This window comes from Hyposmocoma kahamanoa, unplaced genomic scaffold, assembly GCF_003589595.1.
Source record: "Hyposmocoma kahamanoa isolate Upper Pololo Valley unplaced genomic scaffold, ASM358959v1 63, whole genome shotgun sequence".
NCBI classification, from domain to species: Eukaryota; Metazoa; Arthropoda; class Insecta; order Lepidoptera; family Cosmopterigidae; genus Hyposmocoma; species Hyposmocoma kahamanoa.
This window is the reverse complement of record NW_020653851.1, coordinates 1,934,245-1,956,081: the sequence shown is the minus strand read 5'-3', so window position 1 is coordinate 1,956,081 and position 21,837 is coordinate 1,934,245. Positions and strand designations below refer to the sequence as shown.

At 37.3% G+C, this 21,837-nt stretch overlaps 1 protein-coding gene across 2 annotated transcripts in view; it reads right to left on the bottom strand.

The window, feature by feature from the left end:
- Nucleotides 1-21,837, bottom strand: part of LOC113230222 (oxysterol-binding protein-related protein 1) — a 76,648-nt gene that overhangs the window by 38,756 nt on the left and 16,055 nt on the right. Inside the window, exon 2 of one of the 2 annotated variants that reach the window (XM_026464046.1) lies at nucleotides 16,201-16,437. In XM_026464046.1, the coding sequence (XP_026319831.1) occupies nucleotides 16,201-16,235 (35 nt within the window). In that variant the 5' untranslated portion in view covers nucleotides 16,236-16,437. Of the gene's footprint in view, nucleotides 1-16,200; nucleotides 16,455-21,837 lie in introns of both variants that reach the window. The other variant, XM_026464045.1, reaches the window with a different exon arrangement.

Genomic DNA, 21,837 nt, shown 5'->3' with positions numbered 1-21,837 from the left:
TTTTGTTTGTGTTGTCACTTTAATTTTATTCAATTAAAAGACTTTTATTACTTTAATAGCAGTTTTGTTATCTGGAAACTTATTGTTACCTCTTAAAGTGGGTCAACTAAAGCTTCTTTACGAATGTCATATTAAATGTATGGAAGCGTTTAATGTGAAAAATTTTGGATATTTCTAGTTTTATTTAAAACAAGGTATTGATGTCGTTTTAGTTATCAGGTAACGTACTTTCAATATCAGTTTAAAGATTTGTGATCTCTTATATTTACGGAATAATTGCCTGAGCACTCTTAACAATTACACCCTGTATTATGAATGAAGCCAATTTTACCTCGCCTACTGAGATATTCACAAAAATAACCAACGAAAACATCGAAAACCACAATCGCGCATGCATAGACAATTTATGCACTTTAATTTCAACAAAAGGTAATAGACTATAACATATAAAACTTTTATTTTTTCTTTTTGGGTATAGCTTTTCGTAGTTAGCTTTTCAGCCAATAACAAGGTTTAGTTATCCTTACAATGTGGAAAGTTATAACATCAAAAGAAATGATGTTAGGAAGATGTAGGAGAGAAAAAGGGCCGAGGCGAGGAAATATGAGATATACATGAACAATTAATTTATATACAAGAGAAATATCAATGTTGTTGATACATTATTTAATTAAGATAATATACAGGTAAGGTAACAATGACAATAAAAGTTTAAATACCAGAAAGTAAAACTAGGATTTTTAAATTATATGAATAAAATTGGGTTCCCGTAGCAAGGTGCCCAACATGCTGGCAGCGTTCCCCCTTTGTATTGCTAATGCGTTGGGCAAGGTAGCCCTTGGATTCGCCAGACAGTCTATTAATTTTTACGATAAAATTTGGTACGGATGAAAGCCACTGGGACCCCAGGGGTCAAAGGTTTCGACTCCAAAGGCTGTAAATAGGTAGGCGGACTCGGGTCCGGGTATATACAGAATAAAAAGTAATAAGTACCAGGATCCCGAGATCCTGGTACTTATTACTTTTTATTCTGTTGTTGTTTGTAGATATGTAGGTACTAATACAATCGCGAAATTGGAATACTATTTTCCTTGCAATATTTATATTATTGTCATGTTTTTAGTAGTGAATTATACTGATGTACGATTTCCAAATAACCGTTATTGTGAACTGTTGTCAGATCCTGTTATTTCGCTGTTTTGTAGTCATTGCATAGAACAAGACAATGGAGCCAACGTAACTTTTGTTCTTCTCGCTTAATATGTAGGTAAGTAATTTTTGTTCTGAAGGCAAATTTCATAACCTTTGAGGAAATTCAACTATGTTTGTTATTGTGAATCCTAAATAGTTTTCGAACTCACTCAAATTGGACAAAAAAAGTAACTCAGAGATGACGCAAATATAATGAAATGAATCAGTTACTTTCTTCAGCGTACTTACTTTTTTATTTTTATAATTTTATCTTTCACAGTTAGAATGTTTATTAAAATAACTTTTGCACGTAAAAATATTTTCTATATGATATATCACGAAAAGTCGGAGTCAGGTCAAAGGGACTGAATCGATACATAAGTAAACTTCTCCTTAATTCATTACTGCAACTTTTTTTTAAGTTTACCTTCCACGCGCTTTATGTATACACAAGGCACTTAATGCCTGGCTGGAAATTGATGTTTCGATGTTGACGAGGGCCAAATATGGCGCACGAAAAAGTAAACAAGACCATTAATCGTTCGGCAAAATAGTCTGGTGATGAAGTTTCTATGGAAAGGTTTCTTAGCTCACTTTAACTCGGGTGACCTGTGGTCTTTACTATTTGTAGGTGATTACTATCTGGTGAGTGGCTTGAAATTACCGACTTTCAAAGAAAGAGCGTTACAGTAAGGCTAGATGTACAGATGGATGCACACTTGTAGGGCTAGCACGACAGGTCGTGACTTGCGCGAGAGCGACATAAAGCGTGAGATCTATCGAGAATAGCTGTTTCTCTGCACAGGCTGCACTACCGCGTATTGAAACGTTCAGATAACGAGAAGCACCGCGCCAGGCGCACAAGTACTTGCAGTGAATGATAACGCAAGATCATCTGAACAGGTACACTGTCAGTGTCTATAGTTTTATATATGCGTTTGCAGCGGTGGCTCGTGTTTTAAAGTATTTTTTTTATTTTTTTTTATTTATTTATTTATATTCAGGTTACTGAGACCCATAGATACATACCTTACAGACTAACATACATAACAATATAAAATAACACTAATTACTAATTTAACACGTATTTAGGTAGTCGGCGACGTGTGGCGCCATCTGGTGTCAGGCAACCGGCCACGGAATCGCCGGTATAGGACACCCTTCGGCCAGAACTCCTCCTTCATGAAGGTCGACAGATGTTCGGTCGGCACTCTCACCACAAACGAATTAAAGTTTACGTAGTGGCGGGACTCCAACCGCTCAACCCTCAGGGTGTATTTGGATTTCAACCTGATGTACTCCACTATCTCCTCAGACTTCGTGGAGTAATGCAGGCGTGACAGGTACAGCAGCGTTGTCGGGATTGCCGGACGCAGCAAAAAGTTGGACCCTGTCGGTGCAGTGCCGCACAGGTTACGGCTGGTGGGCTTCCTCTTCTTCTTCTCCACCTTTGTGAAGCCGTCATCGTCGCACCGGTCCGTCTGCCTCTGTGGTTTTGCAACTTCAGAGACAGGTACACGAGGTTTTTTCATCCCCTTCGTTGATAGCTGCCTGGCTTGTGGTTGTGGAGCAACGGGTCGGTTAACAGCTGCGACAGCGGCGTAATCACGTGGAGGGGTCAACGTGTTTACGCGTGACGTCTCCGCCGGAGCGGACAATCGAGCGGCGGGGCGCGGGGAAACGCGCTCAGCGACAGCGGTCGGTGACGCATCCGTATGGGCCGACTCAAAACTGCCGATAGATGCATTATGTGCCCCGCGACGAGTATTCACGTTACAGGCCTCGGGTGACCTACTTACCGAAGTTGCACTACTCAGTAATACAACTTGGGCACGTAACTCACAGATGGTGTTATCCGAAGCCTCCAATTTACATTGAACTTCGGCCAGACTTGCTTTCAGGGATGTGATGTCCTTAAGCAGCCTAGTGACATCGACATGGTCGAACGTGACAGGGGGCAGCTTGTGCAGCTCCTTTGCCACGAAAGCAGGCACGTCGTCTGGGTCGGTTTCCTTTAACATCGTTATAATGTCCTGGATACTCTTCGTTCCTCCATCCCTCCGGCGAGATGGCATCTGCTCGGCCTTGCCAAGCACACGGAAAAGCAGCGCCTTGCCACTGCAAATCTCATCTTCTTTAAAGTTTGATTTGCAGATCTGCATGATGCTGACCTCGTCCATAGTGTCGATGGCGTGTTGTATGAACGCCAGCAGTTCATTGGCTATGAGTTGTTGGGAACCCATAGTCAATTACGCGCAGCGGTCATTACCGCGCGGATCGCGAATTAATATAATTCTTACTGTGTGAGCACGTCCGAATCTGAGCGTGCATCGCACCGGACTGATGTTGATGATGTGAAGACTGATGTTAAAACAGTAAAGTAGAAACTAAAACTCACATTAAATTATATGAATAAAATTGGGTCCCCGCGGCAAGTTGCCCAAGATGCTGGCAGCGTTCCCCCTTTGTATGGCTATGCTAATGCGTTGGGCAAGTTAGCTGCCGACCCTTGGGTTTCCCAGACCGTCTATTAATTTTTTGGATAAAATTTGTACAGATGAAGGTCACTGGGACCTCACGGGCCAAGGGTTTCGACTCCAAAGGCTGTAAGTAAGTAGTCGGAGCCGAGGTCCTGCAGCATGACTTTGATTGCCTCTCCTGATCGGAAACTGCGTCTTTTCCGAGTCGAGGCGCATAATTGCGATCCACAGCTGGCCGATCGGAAACTTTTGACATTTCAAATCGGAACAATCGTTGATTTAGCTCATAAATTAGAAAGATATAGTAGGAATCAGGTTTATCTTCTCGCTCAGAAACCCATCTGATTTCCGGATGGGCAAGTGTCTGGGCACACGTGGCGTTTCACGCCAGTGCCGCCATACTCCAAGGGATGAGAGTCGTTTTGTCATGAGGATTATGTATCCGGACGTACACTTGTTATGATTCTGTGGTCAACCCACTTATGAAAAGTAATACATAATCGCATATTTCATATTTCGACGCCTCCCACGTAAAGTATCGTATGTCAAAATTGCCAAGTTTACAGGGGAGCCTTTTAAAGTTCTGAATTCACCGTAATAAGCATAACACGTGACTTTAGATTTCTCAGTTTTGTTCGGCAAATCTCGTTACACACGTTGAGTATCATAAAATCCTAGATATCGGCTAGATGATCTATTAGAGGATCACTCTATGTGAGTAACAATCTTTGCCGAATGAAACGGAGAACTTTAAAACACTCCCCTGTAAACTTGGCAATTTCGACATACGATACTTTACGTAGGAGGCGTCGATTTATAACAATTTCTAAATAAAAATAAAGAACAATAGCTAACGGGCGTCTAGATATAGAAACATTTTACATACACTCGTTCATATAATGACCACAGACTTGTAATAAGTGTACGTACGTCCGAATACACAACCCACATTATCTTAAAGCTTCTAATTTTTTTAAGGTTTTTAATCCCATAAACAGACATTCTTTTTGCGGAATCTTACAAGTCCAAAATATATAACACAATGTAATTTAGGCATTACTCGTACCTGCAGACGTCACAAGACAAAAAGACACAAATGGAGATGTTTAGGCTGTGTTTTACATGAATATAATGATCATTATATTATAATGTGAACACATTTTCTTCGCTTAATTGTGTTATTTTCTTTAGAAGCCGCGAGGACAATCCAAGTATTTCTTATTCCATTAAGGCAATAATTACTTTACTGGCCGCATTATGTTGGGAACAGGCTGACAGGGAAAACGTTTTGTTAGGACTTTACTATGGGCTCCTAGTTAGTTGTGCTATATAGGGCTGAGCTTAATTCATTGTCGACAGAATGATTGCTTTCGAGATGTCAATAAGGCACATTATAGCAAGTAAAGACACTGTAACGTTCGATGTTAGCAACAGACACTTTTGTATGTGTAAGAATTTTGTTCTTGCGATGAAGAGTTATCATCACTGTCATCAACACATTGTACGTCTCACTATAGGATAGAGGTTTCTTATAAGGAGATGAACTAGGTTGATAATTCCCAAAGTAATCATTATCGACCCTTAGAGCCCGACCCAAGGCTTAAAATGGGTCCATGGCAGAGAAATTAAATATTATCATAAAAGAGATGTTTAGTGCAGAGTGAAAACCTTATCCGCACGCGATACATGCAGCCCTAGACGCATACCACACCTAGAGGTGCCGGTGATGATTTTATGCCGATTTATCGGATATTGAAGTTATAAGAGGTAAAAGAACTAATATTAATTGCAATTTCGGTAACTACTCTAGCAAACCATACAGTTTTTAATACCTGGATCTGTCATTAAAAAAAATAAACAACTTCAAAAATACGTCACGACAATTGTGTGAGTGTTATTGTTGGGCTGGTGATTTCAGTGTTTATTTATTGAATACATAACGTAAGTAGCGTTTTTTAAGTTTAACCTGAATATAAACGTTTATAAACTATACTTTAAGGAGTAATTTCATGGTAAACGTTAGAACCACTCAAACAGAATATTATCATATTTATCCAACTACACCAAAAATTTCATTAGTGCTTTTTAAGTGCAGGATTTGCGGTGTATTACTGCATTTTATTTGAGATGTTTTTTTTTTTGTAGTACGAAGGGTATTTATTTAGCAATGCAGAATAGTAAATTTTATTTATAAAAACTTGTATTTAAACTGAATGCTTTTCTAATTTGCGAAACCAAATAGCCGCCATTTTGCGGTAGGAGGAGCGCATCGCGTGAGCGGCTAAAAGACTACAGATCCGAGGGACGTATTCCAGAACTCTACTCAATACTCAAGTCAGGACTTGAGTTCGCAGTTCGCAGTTGAGCTTGCAGTTCGCACTGAAAAGCATACTCAGGTCCTTGCCATTAGGGTCGTATTTCCAGTGCTTGAAATCATACTCAAGTTTGCTCAAATCCTGACTTTAGCATTGAGTAGAGTTCTGGAATACGACCCTAAAAGTCACAAAATAAAATTAAATACGGAAATAAACATTACATAATGTAATTCTAAATACTAAGCTAATTCGCTGTCGCGCGTATAGGACCGTTGGTGGAGTCAGCAAATTACCGTAGTAACTGGGTGCATGAGGTGTAAGTGGGTGTCAACGAGAATGGATCCCGTTTAGTCATGTAGTAATCAATATTTTGGCTTTTCGTAAATGGAATAATCCAAATGAGTATCTAATAGCACTAGTAGTAGTAGAGCTCATTCTGAAAGAGTTGGTCCAGGGAAGTACTGCCACTTAACTTACTACTGCCGTCAAGCAGTAATGAAAACATTATTGCGTTCCCGTTTTGAAGGGGGTACTGGCGAAATTTTAGTTTACGGGTACATGGGACTTGTCAACTTATGTCTTTGAGTGCGTTTCCATTATGTCGTGACGACAGATAGTCGTGCAGTTTAAAATGTCGTGGCTTGTATATTTAAATGAAGATGTTCACATAGACAACACGATTAACTGTCGTTCAGATTTTTTTGACGTTACGTGACGACAAATAATTGCAGCTTTAAACGATTATGTTGGGCAAACGGCAAGGCGGCTGCCGTGAACCGGTTTTCGTCACGATCTAGTGGGAACACGACAGTTCAACGATAATGTAAACGTCCACGATACAGTCACGACAGGTAGTTGTGATACGGGAACAGGCTAGACGCGACAGACTTTTGATCGCTGCCATAATCCAATGCGCTGGTCTAAATTCACATGTTTTCCAATGGCTCTGAAAAACCTGAGACCTTCTTTGCAATGAAATTTTCATCACGAAGTTTTCGAAGCGTAGCTATTTAGTACGATTTAACCTTCCCTGGGTTCACGGAGTACCTAGTAAATTAATTTAGTAGGGGAACTGTAGGTAAAACGGACCCTGTGGGTAAAACGGACCGCACCTTTTACTATGAAACTACTAGTGTCATCTATTAACGCTTTACGTCCACTTGGTAGTCGCTACTCTCTCACTCTTGGTCAGTGTCTTCGGAGCGGCCGTGCCTTAGCACACGTTTTTATCAAGGTAAGTTATTTTTTGAGTATTTTGATGTAAAAAGAACAAATTTTGATTAACCTTTACTTTTATTTTGCAATTAATATTAATTTCTAAGTGATTTTCATTTAATTACTCCTTATTACACTTTATTTTAACGATACAATAAGCAAAGTTCCCTAATAATTTAACCTCGAAATATTTAACAATTACATACCTACCAAAAAGGCAAAATGGAATGGGCAAAATGGACCGCGTGATCCGTTTTGCCTTGAAATATTTTTGTATGCAATATTATTATGGGATTTTGGTAATTCGATTTTTTTTTATTTCAGATGGTTAACAACTATAAAAGAAAATCAGATCGACAATCTTGGAGTGAAGAGGATATGAAAAATGCAATTGAAAAGGTAGCAAGTCGTAAAATGGGGCTTAACAAAGCTGCCGCTACTTATAATGTTCCAAAGACTACTTTAATACGAAGACTGACAAAATACGAATTTACCAAAGATATTACTAAAGCTACGGAGAAGAAAATGGGCCGGTATGAACAGGTATTTAACGCGAATGTTGAGAAGGAATTAGCATCCTATGGCAAAGATATGGAAAGTCGTTTCTTTGGTTTAACTACAAAGGATCTAAGAAGACTTGCTTACGACTTGGCTGAACACAATAAATTACAGCACAAATTTAATAATGATACAAAAATGGCTGGAAGGATTTGGTTAGATAATTTTCTAAAGCCTGGACTTGAGTCTGCGTAAACCCGAGCCGACTTCAGCATCTCGAGCAGCAGGATTTAACCAAGTCGTTGTCAACAAATTTTTCGATCTCTTGACAGACCTAGTCGCTAAATATAAACTGACACCTGACCGAATCTTCAATGTCGATGAAACAGGTATGACAACTGTGCCAAAAAGTATGCCTCGTATCGTTGGCACAAAAGGCAAGAAACAGGTAGGACTATTAACTTCTGCTGAGCGAGGTCAGCTCGTCACTGTTGTTTGCTGCTTTGGAGCGGATGGCTCCTACATGCCTCCCTTATTTGTGTTCCCTCGTAAAAGGATGAAACCAGAATTAATGTTGAATGCCCCACGAGGATTCTGGGCTTTGTGTCATGAAAGCGGGTGGATCCAGAAAGAAATTTTTACAGCATGGTTCGAAAAGTTTATTAAGTTTTCACGAGCGTCTGTCGATAATCCCGTTTTGCTCTTACTGGACGGGCATGCCAGCCACACAAAAAATATGGATGTCATAAACTTAGGCAGGAATAACGGCGTGCATATCCTTTCATTTCCCCCACACTGCACGCACCGGCTACAACCTTTGGATGTAGGGTTCATGAAACCATTTTCAACCTATTATACTGAGGCAGCAAATAACTGGATGAGATTAAATTCAGGCAAAGTAATAACCCAATTTCAAATTGCAGAGCTTGTCGACAAAGCTTTCCAAAAAGCTGCAACCCTATCAACTGCTTATAATGCCTTTCGAACCACAGGAATCTGGCCGTTGAATCGTGATGTGTTTACAGAGGTGGATTTTTTAGCAGCAGCGACGACTGATATTGAAATGCCGGAAACAGAGCCGTCGGAAGACGATTTTGAACTCTGTACATCTAGAACTAACGAAGTGACTACAATCGATGAACCAGGACCCTCTAAATCGAGCGATCAAGACACAGCTCAAGCAAGTAAGTCACACACCATCGATGTGATAATGACTGATGAGCCTGAATCTTCTGCAATAAGTAACCCAAATGCAAATATTGATGATCCGAATATACCAACATTGAGTGACCAAGGCATTTCTCAGACTGAAAACTTGCTAACCAAAGATGAACCACGGCTATCTACGTCATTTTTTATTTCTCCAGAGGAAATAATGCCTATTCCTAGAACATCAAAACGGACTCGATCTACTGTTAGGCGAGGACAGACGGTTGCATTAACATCATCACCTTATCGGGAAGAATTAGAATCGCTTCAAAAGACTCAAGAGAAGAAACAAAGAGCAAAGACGGCAAAGCAGAATTTATTCGCAGAAAATAAAGGGAAAAGGACAGTAAAGACTCGACCAGGCAAAGGGAAATCCACTAAAAAAATTACTAAAAAGAGAAGCTATACATGTTCCAGCAAAGCAGAGGAAGATGTTAGATGCTTTTATTGTTCACATTTATTTTCTGAATCAGTTGAAGGATGGGTTCAGTGTCCAGAATGTTCTTTATGGGCACACTCTAGTTGTGCCGGTATTGAGGATAACGATCAAGACGTTAGGTTTGTTTGTGAAAGGTGTGCTTCCGCGTAGGTGCACTAATTCTTAATTTTTTGCTTATATTTTTGTAGGTCCTTTTTACCTACATGCGTGATCCGTTTTACTTCGACGTGAAGGCAAACTGGACCAATTCGAGGGTTTTGGAAATCATCCAATATCTTCTAAATCTGTGATTTACTTTAAGTATTGGTTATAGGCATATAAGATAACTAAATGCTCAATGATATAACGTTAAACAAATGATAATAAAACCGTTGATTTTTGTTTACAGTCGAATTTTCCTTAAGTGGTCCGTCCTACCTTCAGTTCCCCTACTTCCGTTTTTATTGACAACTATTGTTTGTTAAATTATAACCTGTAATATTATTTTTCTTGTAGTAGTAAAAAAATACCCTGACATTCACATGCTGTTTAATGCTGGATTCCCACGGCCCGTGGTTTCACGAGCCAACGCGCCGTGGGAAAAGTGCCGCCCGAGCCGGGGCGGCGGCGCGGTGCGAGTGTGGTCGTACGAATGTATGCGAAATGTGACCGCGCTAGCATTGTTATATATTTTTTTAAATTTATCTATTTGATTCAGGCCACATGACCCATATAATATATACATTAAGGACTAAGGTATATATTTTAACCGACTTCAAATAAAGGAGGAGGTTTTCAATTCGTTGTATTTTTTTTTGTATGTATGTTATCGTTTTTTTTGTATGTACGTTTTGTATGTAGGCATCGGCATTTGTGAACCGATGTATGTGATTCTTTTCTTGTTAGAAAGAGGGTACCTCAGTAGTGATCTTATTTAAATTTGAAGAAAATATTCCACCTCTAAGGGTGGCGAACTAGGGGATGAATCCGGTTTCCCGCACTTTTCGGTAACCGATTTCAATAAAACTTGGCAAATAGATATAAATCCACGTATTTTTGAGGTCGGTTTTTAGTACTCTATACTGAGATTATGTTACATCAACAATACTTACGTTTAAGCAAAAATAAACGAATTATTATTATGAAATAAACCTATTCCAAATTTATGTAGTTTTGACATTTTTAATTCAAGTTTTGAAGGTAATAAAAAGGTAGCCGTAAGATAACAAAAGCAGATGAATCACCAATAATCCAATTGGATCTTCGACCCACACGTCATATCGAAACTAATAAGCCGTGTCCTGAGAAAAAAAGGAAAATGCGAGAGATATAGGTACATAAGTACCTACCTGCCCAGAGAAAGTATATTTAGATCCAGGCAAATGGAAACAGGGATAATGTTATTCGGTTTCCATTTTTATTTTGGCCACCGCACAAAATTCCAATTTTCAGCTTGGCAATGGAACTTTGGGCACTTATTACTTAATATTATTTTAGCATTCTTATGAAAAGACATATATATAATAAACATATAAATAAGAATAAACATATACATATATACACAAGAGTTAATTTTTTTTTTTCAAGAAAAATAGCAATAGGTCCAACTTAATACGAGGAATAAAAATAAACTGGCTGTTGTTGACAGTTGTCTTCACGAAATCACGAATTCATTTTAGAGGCGCTTGTATAAGATTCCGGTTGATATTCAAAATTTGCCATTTAGTCACGAGGGTTACAACTACTCGCATTATCTACATTCTACAAATATCTATCTACAGCGAACAACCTTTAACATTACATTCTCGATTTTGGGTGAATCTGCCTTACGATGTAATTTTAAATGTAAATTGCTTACCTGTGAAGATATAATACAAGTACTTTTATCAATATTTGCTTACCTATAAGTACGCGAGGGAAAAGAACAGTCTAGTCAACGATTTCTTTTAATCTTCAATAATGGAAAGCTGGCAACGGCACGAAACGGAGAAAAAATCAGCATTAAAGATCGCCGCCGAACCTATTTCTTATTTCAGAGCTTGGCGGACCCCAAGTTATGGTATAAGGAGTACATTCAGGTTGGTATATCTCCATCCATTTATTATTTAAGAGGCAAACACCGGATTGCCGTGAGATCAATACGGACCGACCTTGTGGGGGATTGGAGCGCTCTTCCGTCTGCCGAGGAACAATGAATGATGAATAACTAAAGATGTATAAAAGTATTTTTAAAAGCGACGAGACGTGTATGTAAGCATTTAGCCACATGATCGCCTGATATTATTTCGCTGCTTTTTAAAAATAGTGGCCCAAACCAAAGTACTTAGCGCCGTTTTGACTTATTACCGAGATTTGTTCAGAAAATACTGAATATTATCGATGTCCCACACATCGAGCTTTTCATTGGTTAAAATCATATCTATGGTTAAAATAATCAAATGACAATGATGGGGTGATCTACAATATGTCAGTTATGCGCGACAGACACTTAGAGGATGGAAAAAAATAAAGGAAGACACGACAATTTTTTTTAAACCATCATGATGAATTAGACGATTTTGAGGTAGCCACTATTCTAAAAACCACCGAGAAGACGATTTGGTTGAAGATGAATTTTGCTTGTGGCTTCACTCTGGCCTCGAAACTGGTATTGTATCTATCTGCATAAAGAGAGGTGTGGTCCTCATAACAACGTTCGAATGCCAACTTTAACGTCCCCTTTTATGCTATTTATGTCACTTAGCTACAAGCTTTGTTTTCATCGTATAACTATTTTCCCGGTGTTATATTGTATCTTTTGAATTCGTGGCATTGGTATAAAACCATTTGTGTCAAAAGTTCTTTTGTCACACGAAAGTCATAGTACGAACTACATGAAACATTATGTAAAATTTTATAACTCTCCTATTTAAGGGCGCGTTCAAATTAACCGCTGTTAGCCGCGCTGCAGCCGCGCGGCGGTCGCGCTGCAACCAGCCATCTTGACCAAAAATAAATTTTTGAAAATTCTTGGCAACCATCTTGGATTTAGAAATTAATGCCACATTCTCAATGATCACTCCCAAACAAATCGAAACGTCTATAATTCTCGTTGTTGATCGACAATGTCGTAGACACCTTTAGAATCTGTTCGTTACCTTTATTTTGTCAAAATAATCAATATGAATACTACCATTCAATAGTTACAAAATTCGATTTACGAAAATTATTTGTAAATATTTTTCGCTTTGTTTACGGGTTTTTATGGGATTTTTACGTTTGTTTAACACTATTCTTCACACTTGTATTCAGGACCAAAAAGTATATAGTTAAGGATTATATATTATAGTATAGGCAGGAGAGTTCTTGGGGCACACACTTCACGTATAGATATTAAAAATTACTCACAAGCTGCTATGTTTTTTTCATTTGTAGTTTTCGTTACAAAATTGTCAATAAATTTTAGATATAAATTTTCCCATGCCTTTTTTTCCAGACGATTAGAATAACTGGCGGTACTGATATCCTATATTGCAAGGTGTGGTTCTGCATTCTTTACAAATTCTTCAACTCGATTTTCGTCCATCGTAGTTAATTTGAAAAATTGACATGTACACCTCACTAACCGAGATGCAACCGAGCGTGCAGCCGCGCCACAGCGCGCGGTTGCAGCGCTTCTAGAAATTGTATGAAAAGTGAAAATCGCGCAGCCGTCGCGCGGCCACCGCGCGGCTGCAGCGCGGCTTTGAACGCGCCCTAAGCATAAAAAAGTTGCTGACTAATTTTGTTTGTAGAATCTTGAAGCCTGTCTTCTGAAAAGTAGTCATTTTGCAGACGTGGCTCTTATTACAGCATGGATGCAAATTCTGATTTTTTTAATATGTTAAATTTCTGTGCAATAATAATAAATAATAATAATAATAAATTTATTTACCGTAACTTACAATTAACAATCACATATTTGCACTATGATCCCCACACTAGGCTAGGCTGTCTCGTGGGAAGCAAAGCAGGTAAGATTAACCAAATAACAAAAACAAATAAAAAGCCTTAATAACCCGGATATATTTTGAAAACATCCTCAGAGATTGCCTGATTTTTAAACAAGGCTTTCTATACAAAAATAATGTTTGGGACAAAAATTCAGATGCCTACCTGACAAGAAATATGACAAGACGAATTGTTTACAGTTTGCGTTTCTCACAATTTGAGTGGGGATTTACGGGCTCACTTAGTTTAATACCTACCCTTATGTGCTGCGGGGAGTTTACTTATTGTTATTTATTTGTTTTATTTAAGATATAACTTACGTTTTCTTTGTATTTTATATACAGAATTTTGCCGTTACAGGTACAATGAAAAGGATTCATGAATCGCAAATGAAAATGAATAATCAAAACTTTATAATTTGTACATTTTATGCTGAAACGGTTATTTACTTAGGTTCTCGTGTTCAGGTTGGCAACGCAATAAAGATTGACTATAAATTAATTGAAAAGGCTTTTTATTATACCTACTAAGAGTAAATTATTCTGTTTGCCAATAGAAGGCCGAGACGCCCCTCTCGACTCTCGCCTCGTCACGAAGCGCAAGTCAAATCAGATTCCTAACGCAATCCAATTTGCTGGTGACGGATGAGACGAAGCATTTTAAACGTAGGCCCCTAGCAAATTTATTTAATTAGGCACAACGTTTATTGAAACGACTATTTTAAAGGCTGTCATATTAGATTACGATACACATATTTCGACCGAACACAACTCCGAGAAGACACAAATTCGACACTGTTGCGGTCTGGCAGGTCAGTATCAAGTGGGATTTGTGTGTGTCGAAATTCAGCGTGACTGATTTCTAAGACATGATGGTAGAAACTACGAATTTAGAAACGTATTCAAAGTAGTTGTCTAATAGCGGTAGACAATATCAACAGGTAGATCTATTGTGATGAACATGGTGTATAATCGCAATTTTCTTTAAAACACAAATGCATTAAAAAACTGAATTTAAGACATGTATCAATGCAAGTACAATATATAATGAAATAACCTGCGTTATAAAAGATAAAATTTGAGCCATTGCAATAAAAACCGCTGCCGTTGAGACAACTGTTCTCTTCCTTGGTGATAAATTACATGTATCTGTGTAACTAAATATTATTTGCAAACTGTTTCTAACTCATGCGAGAGAGAGATTTTGAGCGAGCCTTTGACCTACTGTCACAGGGTTCCGTTATTAATCATTTTGGGTGCTTTGAGCAAAAAAGGTATAAGCCAAGCGAAATTATATTTTAGTAACAAGAAGATATTAGATAGTTAACTAGTAACACTTGTGGGTTATAAACCTAAAAATGAAAACAGGTGGTAGTTTGAGCGTTCCCCAAGGTAAGTTCTGGGTCCATTTTTGTTTAGTTTATATTATTAATTTACCTAACCTCTAAAAGCTTTTCAACATGAGAAAATATTGTTTGATGGTGAGACTTCCTTTTCATGTAAAATTAAAAGAATACTATTTTATTAAGGTATAAATATCCTTAATATATTTTATTAAGGATATTTAGTAAGGATACCATTATTGCAGTGGGTTCCACAAACGATTGTGGGAACGATTCAGCTCTGCAGGAAATGAGATCAAATGTGTTTGACAACCTTTGTACATTTGTGGCATTTTTTTAATGTATTAAGTAGGCAAAATATAAAGTGATTGTTCTAGATAGTCGTCACCACAGAGTCGCGAAATTATTTAAGGTACAATGTGCACTTCTTTTAATCCCTGTTTAGAATTAAATGTTTAAAAAAAATGTCATTTAAGAGTTTGTTGTAAATGAAATTGACTGCATATAGTAGTGAAGGTGCGTGTATTTTTATGCTTTACAGTGAACGCAGTTAATAAATAATTACTTTAAAAATAAAATAAATATTTTATATTTATGTTACTTGGTTGATAAAAATTCGTGACAAATCATTGATCTGTTTAGCTCTTTCTTTTAATAAAATGTAGACAAATAATTGGCTTCGCCTACAGAACGTATATATAAAAAAAAAGTATAGATTCATTCAATATAGATTCATGTTACACGTTCGGTTTACTCGGACAAGGCCGTACCTAAGCCTCGGACATGCTACGGGCACGGTTCTACCTATGACCCATGGTTGATTTAGTGATACCAAACAACGGCAAATCGATCGATCAAACCGGACGTATAATCAGAAGTAGCAGGCGTTCTGATTAGAATGATTTAGACAAATTAGAGCGATGCGTTGCTGTCTCATGGCCCCTTGTCCGATAAGCACGGATTCCGTCGCCGCGCCTCTTTAACGCACCACGTGACACGTGTAGTTCTAATTTATATGTAGCACAATGTAGCGTCATCGACCAAGTGTGAAGGCATCAAGATGGAACGTATCGTGTGGCGTAGCTCTAAGACGGTGTCCGGCTTGTCCGGCTTTTGTTAGGTTTTATAGTTTAAATTTTGTTTAGCTTGATTTCGATGGTTAGCCATTGCAATAATATATAATTAATAATAAAAAAAACAAATATATTAAATGTTACTTTTATTTATTTAAAGTTTAAAATATATTAATTAATGATCAAAAAAGCCTAGTTTTACATTTTTTTTAAACTGTCTGGCTTTTAGGTTTTAAGAGCTGGCAACTCTAACCAGAAGAGTATAAAATGGAGCACTTTCCTGGGATCACGAAGCAAAATAAAAAAAATTGCGGCCTAGGTAATCCGAACCCCAACTACAAAAGTAATATAGCTTAAAGCTAATTAAAATTATTATATATTCACTAACAATTATTATTTTAATTAAAATATAATATAATATATTCACGGTCTATTCTTTGAGTTCTTGCGTAGCTTCAATCATTATAACAAACGATTAATTAAAGCTTACCTGTATTTATACAGCCCACGAGCATTCTCTTCCATGTTACTCCAGTTCTCCAATCTTGATTCGCTTTCACACGCGAACCGAACACTCCCGAACACTCACGAACCTTAACGAGTTTACGGCAAACTTGTCGAACGTTTTTCTTTTACTAAGAGATTTATCAGTTTGTGTTTTTATGTACGAGTGTTATTTAGCCTCCATTGTTTTGTTTTAATACGTTACTGTTCATTTATGAGAATCCTGGACAGTGTTTTATGCTGTAATATCAATTTCAGTTTCTCGGTAGCCGATCTAACATTGAACTTGTACAAAAAAGGCTCGTAGCGCGTATTGTCATCCTAACTCATCGAGTATATAACCAGAAGTAGAGACGAAATAAGGACCATATATTCCTGGTAACACTTTAGCGATACAGCTCTTAGAAATATCAACTCTCGTTTGCACTGAAACATAGACAGGCCAACTACTGACCTGCGTGTACGTCTCCGTATATTCCAAAAAATATTCTGTATTAATTGTAATAAAGATAATATCTCTAACAATGCCGTGCTGTTCTATTCGGTGGTGTGGGAAAAACAGCAAAACATCTAATTACAAAACGACACCCACTGACGACACCCGTCAATTGTTTGAACTCGGGCTAGCCAATCGGAGCGCAGTTGTCACAGTAATGATAATGGCAGAATAGTTTTCAAACAAATTAAATGACATTTCGTCTCTATTTCTGGTTATATACTCGATGTCCTAGCTAAACTACATTATACAGGGTTATATGTAAAATACTAACAACCTCGCAAGACTATATTACTAACATCATAAACAATAACTTTTTCACGTCACTAGCTCGGGAAGGCTTTCTTTCTCATTAGAAACCTGCGGGCAAAAGCGGGTTTTCCACGCTGGCGTGGAAAAGGTTTCTGAAATTCGGACTTGGCGATCGACTGTAGCGCACCTAAGATTTCTTTCTATGAAAAAAAAAAACATAATAACACGTTCAACTACGCGATTTGTCGTATTTTACTTATTTATGTAATATAAATCCGTTGGTATATTTTATTCTTATTATTGTTGACATTAAATTGACAACAATGACTAGGTAATTTTGTTTATTAAAACTGATTTGTCATACTTAGTACAACTGTTTTTCTTTCATCTACAATTTTCCTGGCTATAGTGAGGTGAAAAGTTGTGTGTTTCGCTAGCAAAATATTTTACGTCTTGTGCCTTGAAACCCTCGTTATGCTCAGGATTCTATTTTGGAATCACTCGCTTCGCTCATGGTTCAATCTTAGGATCCTTCGCTGGATCAGGTTTCTATACAAGCACTCGCGTTGAACAACAACTTTGCAGCTTTACATAACAAATAACTATTGTTCCATAATTTTTAATAAATCATCACATTTTACTTTAAAATAAAGATATTTAAATAGAGACGCTACCCTCCTACGTCCAAAGTCTTAAAAATAATGCGAACTACATGAAACAAATTACATTCGTTGATATTATTGTAGAGATTATAGTCCTGTGGATTTTTATGTCAAGATTAAGCAAAAACATTTTTTGCTCGAAAAACCTGAACGTACATTTTGCATAACCTTGAAGTATAAAAAAAAACTAAACATTGCAATTTATGCATATTTTACATTGACTTACAATTATATGGACGTCGGGTCCGCGCTAAAACGTGTCCGAACTTATAGGGCGTTAAAATCGTATACAGAGCGTCATTCACGCTTTAGTCTTCGTTTGTTCGACTGACAGCGAAGCAAGCAAAATTAGACAGTGCTGCGATGACATTACAATTTAAATTCAACGTTTTAGCTTTGTCATATTCCTTTACATGTCACTACGTTTAAATAGGTTGACTTGGGACATTTTTTTCGTGGTTTTTGTATTAGACCCGTAGTCCATTTATTTGTAAGTCAATGATATTTTACTAAATATATTTAGTGAAATCAAATTCTGCAGTATTTTCAGAATTTGGAAATTATAATCAATTAATTAATAATTCATGTGTCTGTGCCTTCTTCTTTAATAACATTTTAGTTCGAGTTGTATTTAATATCTATGAAAGAATAGCTGGCAATCTGTTTAAAAAAAAAAAAACAATAAACCCGCCATTTGCAAAATCCGTAAATGTTGTGTTGTGAAGCGATATTTATTCATACAAGAAATAAATTATCGTCGTATGTATAAGTATATATTTGTTCGCAAATGTTATGAAACTCATTGTATGTAGCACGGCAGGTAAAAATTACAAACTATAGTTATTAAAGCCCCGAAGTCAAACCGCCCCTAATACACAACGTATGTACTATAAGCAAAACAAGATTTCAAATTAGATTTGTGGTTACCTTGGCGAAATATTTATTATAATTTTTATTTATATTTATTTACATTACCAATACAATTACAGTACATTGAACAATATTTTATAAACTAAAATAATTTCCGGATTTATGAAGTAAGCTCAAAGTTTAATTTAATTACTTGCTCAAACTCAGGCAACGTTCCATTTGCAATGAGGAAATTTTGTTTTACTCGCCATCTTTGTTTAGTCGTCAGTTCATAGTTCGTTTTATGAATTTCTGCCAAGGACTTAAAGCCTTATGCGTAAAGAGCATTTTGTCAAAGTGACGTAAATATTTACTGTCGCGTTCTCAGACATAACAATAGTAATAGAAAAACATAATTTACATATATTCCTTTAATGTTCTATGTTGTAATGTAAATAATTCGTATTCGTCACGACATATTAAAGGTCAAGCTTGATTTACTTCTTGACACATTTGGGCGCAGTGTATGTGTAAACCTTGGATGCCCCGCTGAATGTCACCACCGTTTTGAATTTGCGACCTTTGGGCGCCTTCAAATTGGACGTTTATAGAAGCTCTGTAATCGCACGACTGTTGCGCGGCAGGCCTGCGTCTGTAGCGCTTTAGCAATTTTTAGTGCACTTATCGTGACCGCAAAAGTGGTGCACGCGTGTCACGACAGTGATGCTGCAACTGCGCTTCTAAATATTGTATGATAATTAGTAGTGTTGCAACGAATAGTATTTCGCCTTCAGGCCGAATACCGAATATTCGGTTCGGAGCGAGGCTTCATTCACTCCTAACTTTTAGCAGAATACCAAGCAGATAAAATTCTACCATTGACACTCTATCAACATACAACTGAGACGATTTATAATGAGCAGATTTGGGACGCTGTTTGGGTGACATTCACGCTTTGCTTGTTTAAAACAGTGTATTTATGTAACTGCACCCGTGCAGCGCACTAACTAATTCGCAGCATATTCGCCAGATGTGTACACCTCCTAAGGAAAAATGTGATCAAAATGTAAGTACCTACGTTAATATTGTAAGGACAATATCGATGATGCTATATAAAATCGGCTACCGATATGTAACGCAGCCAGCCGTTAGGTAAAATGGAATTGTTAAATAGCATGCATGTCATGTATGACCATATGGACGTGCAATGAATTCATGCATTTCGAGCATTCTGCGCCAGGTGCAACGTATTACATATTTATTTGATTGAATATCGTGTTGAATTTTAGTATATATTTTATGTTATTTTGCCTTTTCTTATTGTTTGTATTTTGAAATACATAATACGTTGTCAATTTGTTAGTTTCCTTTACTACCTAGAATAACTGATTACTAAATGTCCCTACAAAATGTACGGTAAAAAATATTTTGCGATTTGTGACATTTCGAGTACTCTTACCTCAGTTGGTCCTTACTAAAGACCGAATTGAATGGCATAAAAAAAAAGTTTTGTAAAAATTGCCTTTTATCTTGCTGACTGTACGATTTTTTCAAAACCTGTGAATTCCAATCAAAATATCTTCAAAATTCATGGATAGTCTTCTAGAACCGTTTTCCTGTAACTACAACGATTAAGATAGCTGGTCTTAATCGTTGTAGGCCTTGGCTTGACATCTGAAATTTACACCCTGTATAATACACAGGTATATATAGTCACGACGGATAGTCATGATATGGGAACAGGCTAGACGCGACCGATAAATAAAACGTTACGACATAACGGGAACGCGCCCTTACTAGCATTGGATTACGAGTTTCTATTTCGGTAATTTAGTGGCCAAAACAAATCCGCGTAAATGTCGTGGCAACCAAATTAGCATGATTTACGGGAATCTATTGTTATTGGCACACAAACTTGGAGGCCTATACCCACCAGTGGGTGAAGTCAGGCTGTATATAATGATGATGATGATTGTTATCAGCCCGTAGACAACATTAATTGATACTTACTGTGTTAAAATAAAGACCATTAAAATAACAAAGTAATAACGTTAAATCCCTCTCAGAGATATGCCTTTTATCATACGCGGATTTGCACTATCCCAACGATACGTCATTTTATTTTTAAATTACTTTTAATTGATAATTTTAATTTAGTAAAAGAAAATGCATATAGTTCAGGATACTATTAGTAATCATAACAACCGCTACGAAGGATCAAACGGTCGCACTACCCGCGCAAAAACTCCTATTGAACCTGGGGGTCGATTTAGAACCTTACGATAGCTTAGTTGTCGAAAGATTCGATTTGATATCGTACGATTTCTTTTCATTTTTATTCACAATAACCAAATCGAATGTCAAACTGTCGTACTCGAAACCGAACCGAAATGATGTCTCGACCGGCAAAGGCTACAAGCTTTTCAGAACCAAGCCAAAGTAATTCAGAACACAGTTATCGAATGAAAATTACCGAACGTCCTATTGTTTACAAAGCAAGAATATAATATGGAAATCTCTTATTATTTTAAATGAAGTCTGGATCTTGTTCAATTTTATTAATTTACTTTTAAGTCTTAAAAATGTATATAAAAAAATTTTCATTTTCTTGTAATCTATTTCACCGACTAACTCCGAAAACGCTGTTGGATAACTATATCGTATCCGAATCCGAATCGAACGAAAAGAAAAAGTTTCTGAATCGGGGCCCTAGTTTCCGAACTACTGGCCACTAATGAATAATAACCTCCGAGAGACCTCTAAAATCCTCGTTCGAGTGCCAAATTTATGGAATAAACCCTATGACGTAACAATTGACCTTTTAAAATGCGTAGGTGTACTTGAAAAACTCAAGTCCTAGTTCGAACCATCCACTGTATGTAATAAAAACTCTACGTTAAAAAATTATTAACATTTGACGATCTCCGTGGTCGAGTGGCTTGCAACCGGATGTCGCTATCTCTGAGGTCCCGGGTTCGATCCCTGGTTGGGTCAATGTAGAAACAAACTTTTCTTTTTTTCTGAGTGTTCGATCTTTGTATTAATAATTATAACAAACTAGTGGAGTAATTTCACAAAAAATAATTGAATATCAATTCAATAAAAATTTAATTAATACAGTGAATAGCGACATCTCTCGCCAGGACTGGTAGCTGTAAAGGTACTAACTGGGTGATAAATCTGTCATAGATTTCTCATAGATGGCGCTACGACTAAAAAGTCGTTGAAAGACCAAGTACAAAGACACGACGCAAGCACATAGAAAAATTCGTGAGGTCCGTTGGTTCGTTCCGTGGCTTAGTTGGTATAGCGTCTGGCACGGTATGCAAGAAGACGTCGGTTCGAATCCGACCGGATCGAAGGA